The sequence below is a fragment of the Haliotis rubra genome, unplaced genomic scaffold (assembly GCF_003918875.1).
Source record: "Haliotis rubra isolate DU_JTF1 unplaced genomic scaffold, ASM391887v1 Scf237, whole genome shotgun sequence".
NCBI lineage: Eukaryota > Metazoa > Mollusca > Gastropoda > Lepetellida > Haliotidae > Haliotis > Haliotis rubra.
The window spans coordinates 23041-36934 of NW_025766414.1; the positions used below are offsets into that span (position 1 = coordinate 23041).

The 13894-nt window shown below is 40.2% G+C and overlaps 1 protein-coding gene across 1 annotated transcript in view; it reads right to left on the reverse strand.

Annotated features, from left to right (window-relative positions):
- Positions 1-4722: 4722 nt before the first annotated feature.
- LOC124278444 (vitamin K-dependent gamma-carboxylase-like) overlaps positions 4723-13894 on the reverse strand; it is an 81822-nt gene continuing 72650 nt past the window's right edge. The window contains exons 9-16 of the mRNA XM_046714147.1: positions 13554-13712; positions 12132-12263; positions 11845-11996; positions 11385-11563; positions 10997-11127; positions 7027-7177; positions 6747-6912; positions 4723-6002 (exon numbers count right to left, since the gene is read on the reverse strand). Coding sequence (XP_046570103.1) covers positions 5873-6002; positions 6747-6912; positions 7027-7177; positions 10997-11127; positions 11385-11563; positions 11845-11996; positions 12132-12263; positions 13554-13712 — 1200 coding nt within the window. The 3' untranslated portion in view covers positions 4723-5872. The remainder of the gene's footprint in view (positions 6003-6746; positions 6913-7026; positions 7178-10996; positions 11128-11384; positions 11564-11844; positions 11997-12131; positions 12264-13553; positions 13713-13894) is intronic.

Genomic DNA, 13894 nt, shown 5'->3' on the forward strand with positions numbered 1-13894 from the left:
TAGTTGGAATACTGCCAAGCGCAGCGTCAAACAACAATCAACAAAACCAACTACAGAGATACTTATCAGTTCCATATTTTGGAAAATTCAGTTTGCAACCCCAGTGTTGAAGGGTGCTCTGTGAATAAATATACATACATGTTAGTATGGTGTATGTAGGTCATGCACGAGGGCTGATGTTTTAAGTTCTGAGCTTCACATCAAAAGATAAACTGAAGACATTGAAATGATATTTCAAGGTAAACCCCCTTCAACATTGAAACACATGTGATACTGGAGCATCTCTTACCAGGTGTGTGAAAGCTGTCGTCGTCTTCTTTGTGGGCGGGGGGATAGCCTAATGGTTAAAGTGTCTGCTCATCACGTTTAGACCTGGGTTCGATTCACCACATGGGTACAATATGTGAAGCTCATTTCTGGTGTCCCCCACCTTGATATTGCTAAAAGCGGCGTAAAACCTTACTGACTCACTGTTCTACTTTGTCTGTTCTCCACAGCTGCCGTGATGTCATCTTTGTATATTTGAAATAGGTTCCGATCTGGAAATGCCTACTGAACCAGACATATGGTGCCGAGTTATTTGTTGGTTGTCCATAACTATATGATGGATTGAGGCCATTAATGATGAGGTTCAAAGCTGTTCCTGCCAGGCTTAATCTCAAGCTTGAAGCTTAAATCCCATCCCCTTTATCTTCAGAGATGAATTTTGATATTAAGCCCTTTTTCTGTAACTACTTGATCAATGCAGGTTCTTGTCTTAAACATTTTCCAAAGGTCACTGAGCTGTTTTTATGTTACTGACATCACAGCGAAAAAATTCGCTCAGTTGACTTAAGTTTTTGTGGATATGACGTTTGTTGTGGACACTACATGATTTCACTGTTGGACAATTCTTTGTGTGATGCTCAGAACTTACCAATCAATCCTCATGCCATACATATCTAGTCAGAGAGACTACCATCACAATGTCTACAGCAACTGATGAATATTGTCATTTGTATAAGGTTTCGTTATTTGCTTCATTAAAATGAATTTATTTTTAAACTGTGACTTTGTATTTGATAATGTGGATCAGTGAGTCATGCCATGTCTTGGAATGAATGTGTGCCACTGTGGCCCTCGTTGAGGTTATGCAAGACATCCAAGAGTGAGATGGGTGAGAGACTTTGTTTCCAATGTTGTTTAACACCATCAGGGTGTCAGCAAACATTGTAGTCCAGGGCCCCATTCCTGAAAGCGATCGTAGCGCTAAGGTGATCGTAACTCCAATACTTTAACATAGACTTACGACTGTCGTAGCGCTACGATCGCTTTGAGGAACGGGACCCTGTTTGTTACTATTTTGTGAAACAAATGAGCATGAGTATAATGCCATTGACAAAGGAAGAATCATTATTAGGGTTGGAAAGGAATTAGAATCCATGACCATAGGATTTTGACACACTTAGGACACAACTATGCACATAATACAAATGTTAACATATCAGCCATGATATGGTAGCTGCAGGTCAGAGTTCTGTTGGTAAGGATAAACACATCAGAGTCAAGTCAGGGCTACAGATAAGGGGCGTACAGGCGTAATGTACGCCTCAAAATCAATTAAGTACGACATCATATAAGATTTCAAGCGTATCGTGTATGCACATAAATACCTTTGTACGTCTAACATTTAATTTCCGTTCTTATCTTGCAAATGGAAATCTATTTTGGATAAATACTTGTTGTTAAGTTTCTTTTGCAAAACACGATTTGACACAGTTGGAAACCCCGACAGTAGGAATCCCTTGCGTTGCCATGCAACGATATGCGTCACTATTTTCGATTGGCTAAAAACTACACTGTTCCTATTTATATCCAGTCGGACCTGACATTTCGCGCATCACACAGTCGCTCAGTTATTTCTCACGCATCTTCAAATACAAACACATGGTTGGAAATAGTGATCGATGAATCGTCCAGACAAATCACATCAACTCGCTCACACAAAAACATGTCAGTACTCCTTCAAAATTCTCAGTACACCTCCACTTGCAATATGATGTGTAAGTACACTCACACCCCCAAAAGTTATCTGGAGCCCTGCAAGTGGTATGACCATTACTTGTGTAACTATATACTGGATAGAAATATGATACATATATCATAGTTGTAATGTTTCCATACAATATCTTAAAAGGAGACTCAAGTAAATGACTATTAGCTCCACCAAACTTTGTCATACCTAGTTATTACACATCTATGAGCGTAATCTTACGCTGCCACTGCCTCATGTCAGTAGGGGGATGGTCTAGTTGTCTAAGGTGGTGCTATTTGCTGTGCAGAGTTGTGTCCCTTAGGAACAGAAACCTGATTATGTTTCAACATCATAACAAACCTTGAGGGTTTCACCACGGTGGTAAACATGTTTGGCTGTGTTCCCACATAACGCTGACATGCCGTGATATAACTGGAATACAGTTCAAGTGGTGTTTATCAACATCATAACAATCCTTGAGGGTTTCACCACGGTGGTAAACATGTTTGGCTGTGTTCCCACATAACGCTGACATGCCGTGATATAACTGGAATACAGTTCAAGTGGTGTTTATCAACATCATAACAATCTTTGAGGGTTTCACCACGGTGGTAAACATGTTTGGCTGTGTTCCCACATAACGCTGACATGCCGCGGATATAACTGGAATACAGTTCAAGTGGCGTTTATCAACATCATAACAATCCTTGAGGGTTTCACCACGGTGGTAAACATGTTTGGCTGTGTTCCCACATAACGCTGACATGCCGTGATATAACTGGTATACAGTTCAAGTGGCGTTTATCAACATCATAACAATCCTTGAGGGTTTCACCACGGCGGTAAACATGTTTGGCTGTGTTCCCACATAACGCTAACATGCCGTGATATAACTGGAATACAGTTCAAGTGGCGTTTATCAACATCATAACAATCCTTGAGGGTTTCACCACGGTGGTAAACATGTTTGGCTGTGTTCCCACATAACGCTGACATGCCGTGATATAACTGGAATACAGTTCAAGTGGCGTTTATCAACATCATAACAATCCTTGAGGGTTTCACCACGGTGGTAAACATGTTTGGCTGTGTTCCCACATAACGCTGACATGCCGTGATATAACTGGAATACAGTTCAAGTGGCGTTTATCAACATCATAACAATCCTTGAGGGTTTCACCACGGTGGTAAACATGTTTGGCTGTGTTCCCACATAACGCTTACATGCCGTGATATAACTGGAATACAGTTCAAGTGGTGTTAATCAAACTCATCACAGGTGTCCTGCACCACAAGTTCACAAAGTCAACACAAAGGAACAATTCTCACAACCTTTATTTCATCCTTTCTGCAGCTGTATACAAAATATTGAACATGACAACAATGTCAGCTTAACATGACCATCAGTGTAGTACATGGCCTTCGTTATAGCACCTTGACTTACTACAGGATTCACAAACTGAAACATAAGCACACCTTCTGGTTACTCAATCAAGTGGTTACTCTGTACCACTCCCCTAGAAGTGTTGAAGGAGACCTCTACTATACATGCCTCTGTGGTATGCTTATGGTACATCATGATACATCTAAGGCCCTTCCTCTGATACTGATCCAGTCAACTCACACACGTCACAATAGTGTTAAAACGCAACATTTAATAGTTTCTATGTATACATTTGTCTAATAAAATGAGCAAATTACTGCAATATTTTGTGCTTAATGGAATGAATGATTTAACATTGTATTTAACAATTATCAATGCTGAGTGAGTATTAAATTGAGCAAAACTGAGTAAAAGACAAAACAGTCTGTATTATAGACTTTGGGCAATTTGTGATTTGGTATGTTACTGTAATGTACTTTTGTTCAATTGTGAAAGGCCAAACTTCATTTTTGCTTGGTTCATAGATCCAACGAACACAAAATTGACAATTCGGAAAGAAAATACAAGACAAGGGGTTTTGAACTGCATACAGAAACTCTTTGACAATAAAAATAGTTCATGAAATCTTTATAGGACTATTAAAACAAATATTTGTCAAACAGTATATAGTAATATTTGCACATTTGGTACATTGCATTTTGTGCATTTTCATTTATTTTCAAATTAAAATTTGTAACTCCCTTCCCACTACAAAACAATATGGCCTGAAGCGTAAGATATACATATGGGATAATGACTTGCACAACAAAATAACACACTCAAAGATTAAACATAAATGTAGGAAATTGGAACAGAAGTGTAACATTTATGAATTTTTCAATACAAACGGAACTAACATGTCTAAAATAAAGTATCTGGATTGACAAATAACGTTTTACCTGGCCAGATACTACAGGATCAGTAAAACAGCTCCCTTGGAATGACTTGTAGAGAAAACAAACTGTAGTGAATGGAATTTTGTTTACTCATTTATAAACAACTGTAGAAAATATATTACAATGTCCTCTAACAATAACCTCAAGTCTTAACATTGGTTGTCAAATCAATATACACCCTCCTTGCGACATGGAAAAAAACCCATGCTGCAATATGTTACTGGCAAACAAGGATAAGTTGGACCGGCGCAGAGAACGCGTTTACGAGAAGTAGGCGGTGCACTACAATGAGCAAACCCATTTGGTTTGTGAAAGGTAGAGCAGATGTAGGCTAGTGCATGTGTATTGCATGGCTCATAAGACTCTCACGTCGGTGTAGCAAGTCACACTACACTTCATTGCGGACAACCTGGGGCCCCTTCGCTAACAATGGCAAGTGCCAGTGGGCGGCACTCATACATGCTAATACGGGTCAATTGTCAGGTCGGTGCTCAACTTATCTTTGTTTGCCAGTAGGGAGATGTTAGACAAATGGTGTTCATGTTAAAAATGAAAATTCCATCACTTTGCTTAACTGAGTGATTAGTGAAGGTTTCCTAAATACACCTTTCACTATGGTGTTTCTTATGAAAATGACATTCTACTTCCTGGGACTATATATCTACAGTCAATTTATACATTTGATTGAATGCTCTACAGCCAGCTAAATGTGATTATAAATTTGAATGGCTGAATAAACAGTGGAAGATTGTCCTATGACCATTGATTGGCCGAATAAACAGTGTAAGATTCTCATGTGACTGTTGATTGGCTGATTTTAAATAGTGGAAGATTCTTCGATGGCCATTGATTGGCTGATGAAACAGTGGAAGATTCTCATATGACCGTTGATTGGCTGATGAAACAGTGGAAGATTCTTCACAAGTTAATGATGTCAATGCTTGAGCTTTCACTCTTCCATGTCACTAAGCAGCCATTTTGGAATTATGATTCTTGCACATCTTGAAGAGACATTTGGAGAAGAGACATATCATCCGAAGGTTCCACAACTTATTGAGTCAAAACAGTTAATTTTTCATCTTGTTTTGAAGACAGGTACAAATCACTCATTATGTTCTTGTCTTGACTCAAGCAAGAGGTAATATTACACCACATTATGTTAACAAATGCTTGTCACGACAGTGTTTCAACTTATGCGACGGTGCCAGGGAGTCAGTGTCTTCCCTTTTAGCACTATGCATTTTCCTTTCTCAAAACTATCAATGAATTTATAGAACCCTTCAACAGCTCCTTTTAAACTTGTGATAACTGAAGCAAGAGTGTTTGGAACGGTTTCCTGTTCCATCATTTCTTTATATTTGTTATGAACAGACATCCCTAATATCAGGCACCGTAGTCTTATTTCAGAGGCAACCCTCCTCTGAAGACAGCCTTAATGAAACCAGCTGTTATGAGTTCACAGACTAAAGCTACACGACATCTGTCCACACATTCTCACATGTTATCACAATCAGCTCATGGAAACTTGGGCCCTTGTTGTCATGGTGACAGATCCAGCTCGGAGGCATTGATTAAATTTTCTGTCTCCCAAACGTATGTTTCATTAAGAAATTCATCAAAGGATTTGTTCGTAACAATGCTTTTCACTGCTCCCCAAGTGAATCGAAAACTGGAAAAGAGTATGACAAAGACATTAGTTCATTTGTAATAGTCAAAACAGTGAAGGATCTTTTGAGTGTTAATTATCATTTAATCATTGAATTTTTAAAAGAAATAGAAGTGCTAGATAAATTTTGATGAATAGTTTGTAAATAGATATGTATTTTATTATTGGTAGTTTAGATGAGTAACTTAGATTGTTAGTGGCTGTACCCTCAAAGGGGGTTAAAGTATTGTAAAATCATTGTCCTCCTGAGTGGGTACGTAAGTCCCTAAACTTTCAAAGTAAGATGTAAATTTACCACATTTTAATCGCAGTATTTTTGTTCTTTTAACTTTCCGGCTAAATTTTCCTACAATTGCCAGCAGCTGAAGGGATGTTGTAAATCCAGCTAGGGTCCATGCAGGTAGCAAAGGTACTGTAAGTCCCCATGATCCCTAGTATGGTGATCTACCTTCTGTTGTTGGCGATCTCTAGCCTGTTTTTATATTGTACTGTCCCAACAGTGCTATTAGTTTTAAACTTTCCACGCTAGTTTTAATTCTAATTATGATATTCTAGTTGTTTTACTGTCCTTCGTCGACAGGTTTTTATAATATATATATATTCCATTCAAAATCAAATATGTTCTCGTCACAATATGGCTGAAATATTGCCGATGTGACGTTAAATAAAAACTCACTCACTCACTCATTTGTAATATGAATATACTTGTTCTAATGCTTCTTGAAAACTGATAAAATCATGTCTTACCTCCTCATAAAAAGATTATATTTTTTAACCAGGAACTGTTTTATTCTTTCTATGGAAGTCTTCTTTTTCCTTGATTCCTCTGCTTTCTTGGCTGCAAGAGCCTCCTTGTACTGGTCCAGCATGGGGTCTTGCTGGAACCTGGTCAGTGTTATGTTGGCCTGGCTGTCTGCAAGCACAAACAGTCAGGTGACATTGTGAAGTTGCAAGTACACTGCCAGGGGACATGAATAGGTTGCAAATATACAGCCAGGATACTGACAGTCTTAAGCTGGCCACCTACCTGAATCATTGTGTTCCGTGCTGGTGATTGCGTTCTCATACTTGGTGAGGTTCTCCAGGAACTCCACTTCTGTGGTGTTGACGTAGATGTACATGTAGCAGGAGGACGTTGTTGAGACTGTGTACACATTGTGGAACTCTCCCGGAGGAACCTGCAACATCACTAGTGTTGGGAATCGGAAACCAAATCCTCTATTGATTATCAGAGGACTTGTGGTGAATGATTATCGATTATAATTGAAATGTATAAATTTTTAATGTAATCACCAATTTTAAGGGTTTTTCCCAAGTTTTTTTCTAATTAATGTTTTTTTCTATAACTAATACTGTCATGCAATGAAATGCACGCATGCAAGTAAGACACTGGAATTGTAAATAAACAAAAAAATTTTACAATGCGCATAGTTTTACGCTGTTGAGCGCATGTTTGTTCGTGAATATTCATCAAACTAAATGGTTAGTATACTTAATTTAAGGGTGTTATACAAAAACAACAAAATTCTGATTAATCAAAAGTATTTTTTTTACAATCGATAATCATTTTCAATCCTTCTTTCGATCGATTTTTTATTTTTTTCAATCATCGGAACACCACTAAACATCACATAGTTAACCCAAGCTGAATCTACACATTCACCAATCTCTAATTAAGAATGAGGACAATTTTTATGGATATGCAACTTCTTTACTCTGTATTGGTGATGTTTCAACAAGGATTCTAATGTTGTTGTCGATGCCAATAAAATCTATGTTGAAGCGTCACCTATATGGAATAAACAAGTTGTATATCCATAAAAATCTCCTCAACAACTTCTAGAATGCCAATCAAAGAAGTCAATCACTTATTACACCAGTCTTACCAGGCAATCAAAGCTGGTGCATGTTGTATTTCTATGCCAGTAAATTGGCTGAACATACTATAGTCCCCGTGTTTATATGATGTTGCCATCACAGCTTTTTCTGAAAGATGGATGCAGTGGTTTAACAACCACCATGAGAACTACAGGTGCTGACAGCAGATCCTCTCAGTTTGGGCAACTGTTGTGCTAAACTTCCACACAGCTTAACACTACTCCCACAGTCTCACCCATTCCAGCACTCTGGAAGTGTCACTTGTCTGTAGAATTCCAAACTAACTGCACAGGTAAATAAAATACATCCTTGTACCATGGTTTGTACAAGCCATGCCGCACACTATCCAGATATGCTCTCCTCCCTCTCAAAAAAAAAAAAAAAATAAATAAAAAAAAAAATAAATAAATAAAATAAATAAATAAGTAAATAAAAATAAATAAATAAAATAAAAACACATTAAAAACATGACACATTATAAATAGTTAAAGTTATAATTTGCTGATAATAAAAAGCACTGTGAATGTACAATGCAATAGTGAAGGGATATAATTTACAGCTTTGTTTTTATGACTAACTGTATTAGTCGAGACAAGATAATCAAGGGTACCGTATATTACCGTAGATAAGCCGATCCCATAGATAAGCCGACCCCCTAGCTTGACCCTTGAAATGAGTGTCAAAATGGTATGTTTCGTACATAAGCCGACCCCCCGCGATGAGTCGCGGCCCAACTCACACCACTAGACACCTGATAGTAATGGATGTAACATCTGGATGTTCTGGATGTAAAACGTAAGTATGTTTGGTGAAAATAGTATCTACCGGGTAATAAAGATTATACTGACCATTATTCAGGAAACCCGTGTTTGTTTTCTTTCTTATAATCCCAACGCTCACTGTAAAACATACACAAGCCTAACCCCACGCTATGGCCAGCTCACACCACGAGACATCTGGCAGTTGGATGGAAAACGTAAGTATGTTTGGTGAATATAGTATCTAATAAAGTTCACACTGCCCATTATAGTAGAAAGCCGTGGTTTGTTTTCTTTCTTATAATCCCAACGATCACTGTTTGTATGCATCAACAACAAGACGCCATTTTGTGAAGTCGGTGCATGTAGAAATATGAACCCATGAGAAAACGCTCCCGGGTAAATAAAACTGAAGTCATTTTTTCATTCAAAACACTATATTACACAATAATACAGAATGAAAATGTGATGAAATTAATTTGTAAACACTATATTACACAATAATACAGAATGAATAATGTGATGATTTGTAAACACTATATTACACAATAAGTACATTCATTAAACATTCACAGTCATTTATATATCGTCCGCTGTGAATCCCTCAAACTCGGTGTCACTGTCTTCTCCGGCCAGTGCCTGCCATGCCAATTCATCCGTGTCGTCGTCGTAATAGTCTTCTAAATGTTCACATGATAGGACGTCATCTTCTTCAGCTCTGGTATCATTGGTGATGAATTCTTCAAATAGGGCCTCGCCCTGTGATCCATCCATCGCGATTCGAGATTCCACACTTGAGGAATGATTTTTCAACCATGTCCTTTGGAATCTCATCCAACGATTCCTTTACCCATTTAACAACTTCAGGGAGAGGCTCCCTCATGGCATTTGATTTTGTAAATGTGTGATCTCCATCAACCATCCATTCAGCCCACTTCTTCCGGATGTTCATCTTAAAGGGCTTGTTGAGTGAGACGCCAAGTGGCTGTAAAGGGACTGCAGCCAGGTATAACGGCCTGGTGTGTCTTATTGTCTATTAATCTCTTCTTCACGGACGCGCACAAATGGGCCCGGAACATGTCCCATACCAGGAGCGACTTGCATCCTAGGAGGCTACCTGGTCTTGTACACCACACATCCTTGATCCATCTGTTAATCAACGCCTCATCCATCCACCCCTTTGGGTGTACGGCCACAATAACCCCGGTCGGGAATCTGTCCTTGGGCATGGTTTTCCTTTTGAACACTATCATTGGTTTCAGTTTAGTCCCATCCGTCATACATGTCAACACTACCGTGTATACTGTATAAACTATAAAACACACTGAACATACATCATTTATTCATCAAACATTACCGCCGCAACAATACGTTAATCCATTCATACTGTGTAAACACAATGAGCATACATCATTTATTCGCAGGTTTCACACGCTTATTACTGTATGTTTGTTTTGTGGTAAACAAAGGAATTAAGCCCCTACTCCGACAATCTCCCATTCCTTGAAAGTGTTTGTGCAAACAACAAAACAATAGCAATCGGGCCCATTATTATCACTTGTGTATCGCTTGTGTGGCATGACAAATCAACAGGAAGCAATCACCCTCTTCACCGTATGTGACGTCACAGGAAACAGCTGATCGCACTTGGACATGTCAGAACACGATCATAACTTCTTTTTTTGTGGATTAATTGTGTGTAAATAGGTAGGTACCTAAATTTGATAATGATTAAGGACCAAATATTTTGAAAGAACGAAATCTGTATACTTTAATATGTATTTTATTGCTCATTTATAAGAAAGTGAATGCAATCAACGATCAGCTGATCGCATTGGCAACATGTCATTTTGCAAATGGCGACCGGACAGGATTATAACTTCTTGTTTTGTGGATTTTTGTGTGTAAATAGGTAGGTGCGAAACTTAATAATGACTAAGGGCAAAATATTTGAATTAACAACAAAATGTATACTTTAATATGTATTTTGCAAATGGCTAACCGGGCAGGATTATCACTTCTTGTTTGTGGATTTATTATGTGTAAATAGGTAGCATCACGAAACTTAATAATGACTAAGGGCAAAATATTTTTTGAAATAACAACAAAATGTATACTTTTATATGTATTTTATTTATCATGTATAAGAAAGTGTCTGTAATCGTCGTAAACATCCACTGCTGTACCGCTAACCTGTAAGATCGTCCTGCCCGGGCACTGACGACCTGAAAAATACTTTCAAGAAATTATATCTCATAGATAAGACGACCCCCTTCTAGAGACTACTTTTTTTCCCCCTCAAAATTCGGCTTATCTACGGTAATATACGGTAAGCCCTGCTTGGTGGAACCCCGTACTCACCTGCATGGTCTCTCCCTCCATCAGCGTATAGTTGACTCGGTCCTCCACCAACTCCACAACCACCCTGCCCTTCAGCACTGTAATGGACGTGTTCCCCAGATCTTCCTGTACGTAGTTCTCCAGAAAGAGACCTGCACCCACACATACATCAGTTACAATTTGAACAGAAACCAATGATCATGGGTTTGATCCAAGATCAGTCAGACATCATTATGTTTCTTGGAGTCGCAGCATTATACCCATGCTCATAGTTACACCAAAGTGATAAACACGACATCACTTCAGAATTTCTTCACAAGTGGACATTCCACAACAATAGTCTGCATCTTAATGACTTGATGTATGCAATGTCTTCATAAACATGAACCCTACAGTTGACGCTGTGTACCTGGGAAGTCTGCTACAAAGACAACGTCTGTGTGGTTGGTGGAGTTGTGTAGTGACGATTGTATCTCCGCCAGCTTTCCCCGCCAGTCAGATAGGTCTATCAACAGAGGCATCGTCCATGCCGTTGCCTGGAAGGGGTTCCAGTTGGCTGCCAGTATGTCCTCCCGAGGATCAAACATTCTGACAAAAAACACGATCACATATTACTGACAGCCTATATACTGTATAAAGAGATAAAACAAGGGCTCATTGTCTCAAACTGTATCTGACAGGAGTATCTATGTTAAACTTGGGTACATGACTCATAGTGCCAGCACCATAACATCGACATTAGACTAGTACAAGCAGACAGGACATCGTGATGTAGTGCTATAATCTTCTGGTGACACTAAAGCCTGCTTCACCTCACCTCACCAACAGACAGCTAATGAATGACTAAAGGTGTAGGAAATGCTTCTAACCTCTGTTGAAATCGGTCATTGATGGACTTCCAGATGTCGAAGTGCAGGGCGATGTTGGTGATGTTGTAGAGTTGCAGGTGACTGGCAATACACTGGGAGTACTGCTTTAACATGTCCGCATGGGAACTCCAGCGACGAGAACCAGAAAATGCCTGGACAAAGAACAAGAAATATCACACAGCCCGTAATCAAGTACTTCTAAACGGATAAGAAGATAAAATGACACACAAATGACTGTGATGTATGTGGCAGTTCTATTCCCTCTTCACACACTGCTGTACACTCACATTAGGGTTGAGATAGCCCTGCTCCCCAGTGTCCCGATTGACGTAGGTGATGCGGACATGCTGCACGGACCATGAGTGGATCATCATGTCCCAGGAGTAGCCGTACAGGCCGTTCGTCCAGTTGTTGTAGCCCTGTGATAGACAACCATAGTCAACAACTAACATAGCTCGTATCATATCATACAGCATTGTCTACATTCGAGAAATTCAAAAGGGACTCTTGTGTAAAGATGTCCTGTTACACATAATAAAATACAAGAATAAAAGGCTTTACAATCTGTTAATTTAAAGACTGTGATTGATTAAATTCATCAGACATACAGATAGTGATTGTGAGACAGCAGCTGATCAGCTGCCTCGGTAAGACTGATGGTAGGGTCCTCCCTTGGTGAGACAAAATAGTGAACTACCTATCTAGGTGAGACTGAGAGTAGTGAACCACCTATCCTGGACCAGCTATCTTGGTGAGACTGTGTGAGAAGTGGACCACTTACCTTGGTGAGACTGTGGGAGTAGTGGACCACCTACCTTGGTGAGACTGTGGGAGTAGTGGCCCAGCTATCTTGGTGAGACGGGGAGTAGTGGACCACCTACCTTGGCGAGACTGTGGGAGTAGTGGACCACTTACCTTGGCGAGACTCTGGAGGCAGTGGCCCAGCTATCTTGGAGAGACGGGGAGTAGTGGACCACCTACCTTGGTGAGACTGTGGGAGTAGAGGACCACTTACCTTGGCGAGACTGTGGGAGTAGTGGACCACTTACCTTGGCGAGACTCTGGAGGCAGTGGACCACCTACCTTGGTGAGACTATTCCAGTAGTGGACCAGCTATCTCGGTGAGACTGTGGGAGTAGTGGCCTATCTACCTTGGTGAGACTATTTGAGTAGTGGACCATCTACCTTGGTCGGACTGTGGGACTAGTGTCCCATCTACCTTGGTGAGACTATTCAAGTAGTGGCCCATCTACCTTGGTGAGACTATCCGAGTAGTGGCCCATCTACCTTGGTGAGACTATCCGAGTAGTGGCCCATCTACCTTGGTTAGACTATTCCAGTAGTGGACCAGCTATCTTGGTGAGACTGTGGGAGTAGTAGACCACGGCCCACCTACCTTGGTGAGACTGTGGAGGCAGCAGACCACCTACCTTGGTGAGACTGTGGGAGTAGTGGCCCATCTACCTTGGTGAGACTATTCAAGTAGTGGACCATCTACCTTGGTTGGACTGTGGGAGTAGTAGACCACGGCCCACCTACCTTGGTGAGACTGTGGGAGTAGCGGACCATCTACCTTAGTGAGACTATTCGAGTAGTGGACCATCTACCTTGGTCGGACTGTGGGAGTAGTGTCCCATCTACCTTGGTGAGACTATTCGAGTAGTAGACCACCTACCTTGGTGGGACTGTGGGACTAGTAGACCACCTACCTTGGTGAGACTGTGGGAGTAAGGCAGGAAGAGCTGGCTTAAAATGATGCACAGAGTGAAGATGCTGGATGTCTTGTGGTACAGAGATGGTTTGGTTGGAGAGGCAGCTCCAAGCACAAACACACTTGAGGGCGACTTTCTTGAACCCACTCCAGACTCCTGTGCAGCAACATAAATGAAGAACCTCTAACAATGATAATGTAGAATTGTCACTGCTTTAGACAAATTTAGATGTAAGCGAACAAGTGTTGTTTTAAGGTCAACAATATGAGCACAAACCCCATTTACTTTGTGTACTGTTTACTGCTACACCAGCAATATTGCACCAATATGGCAGCAGA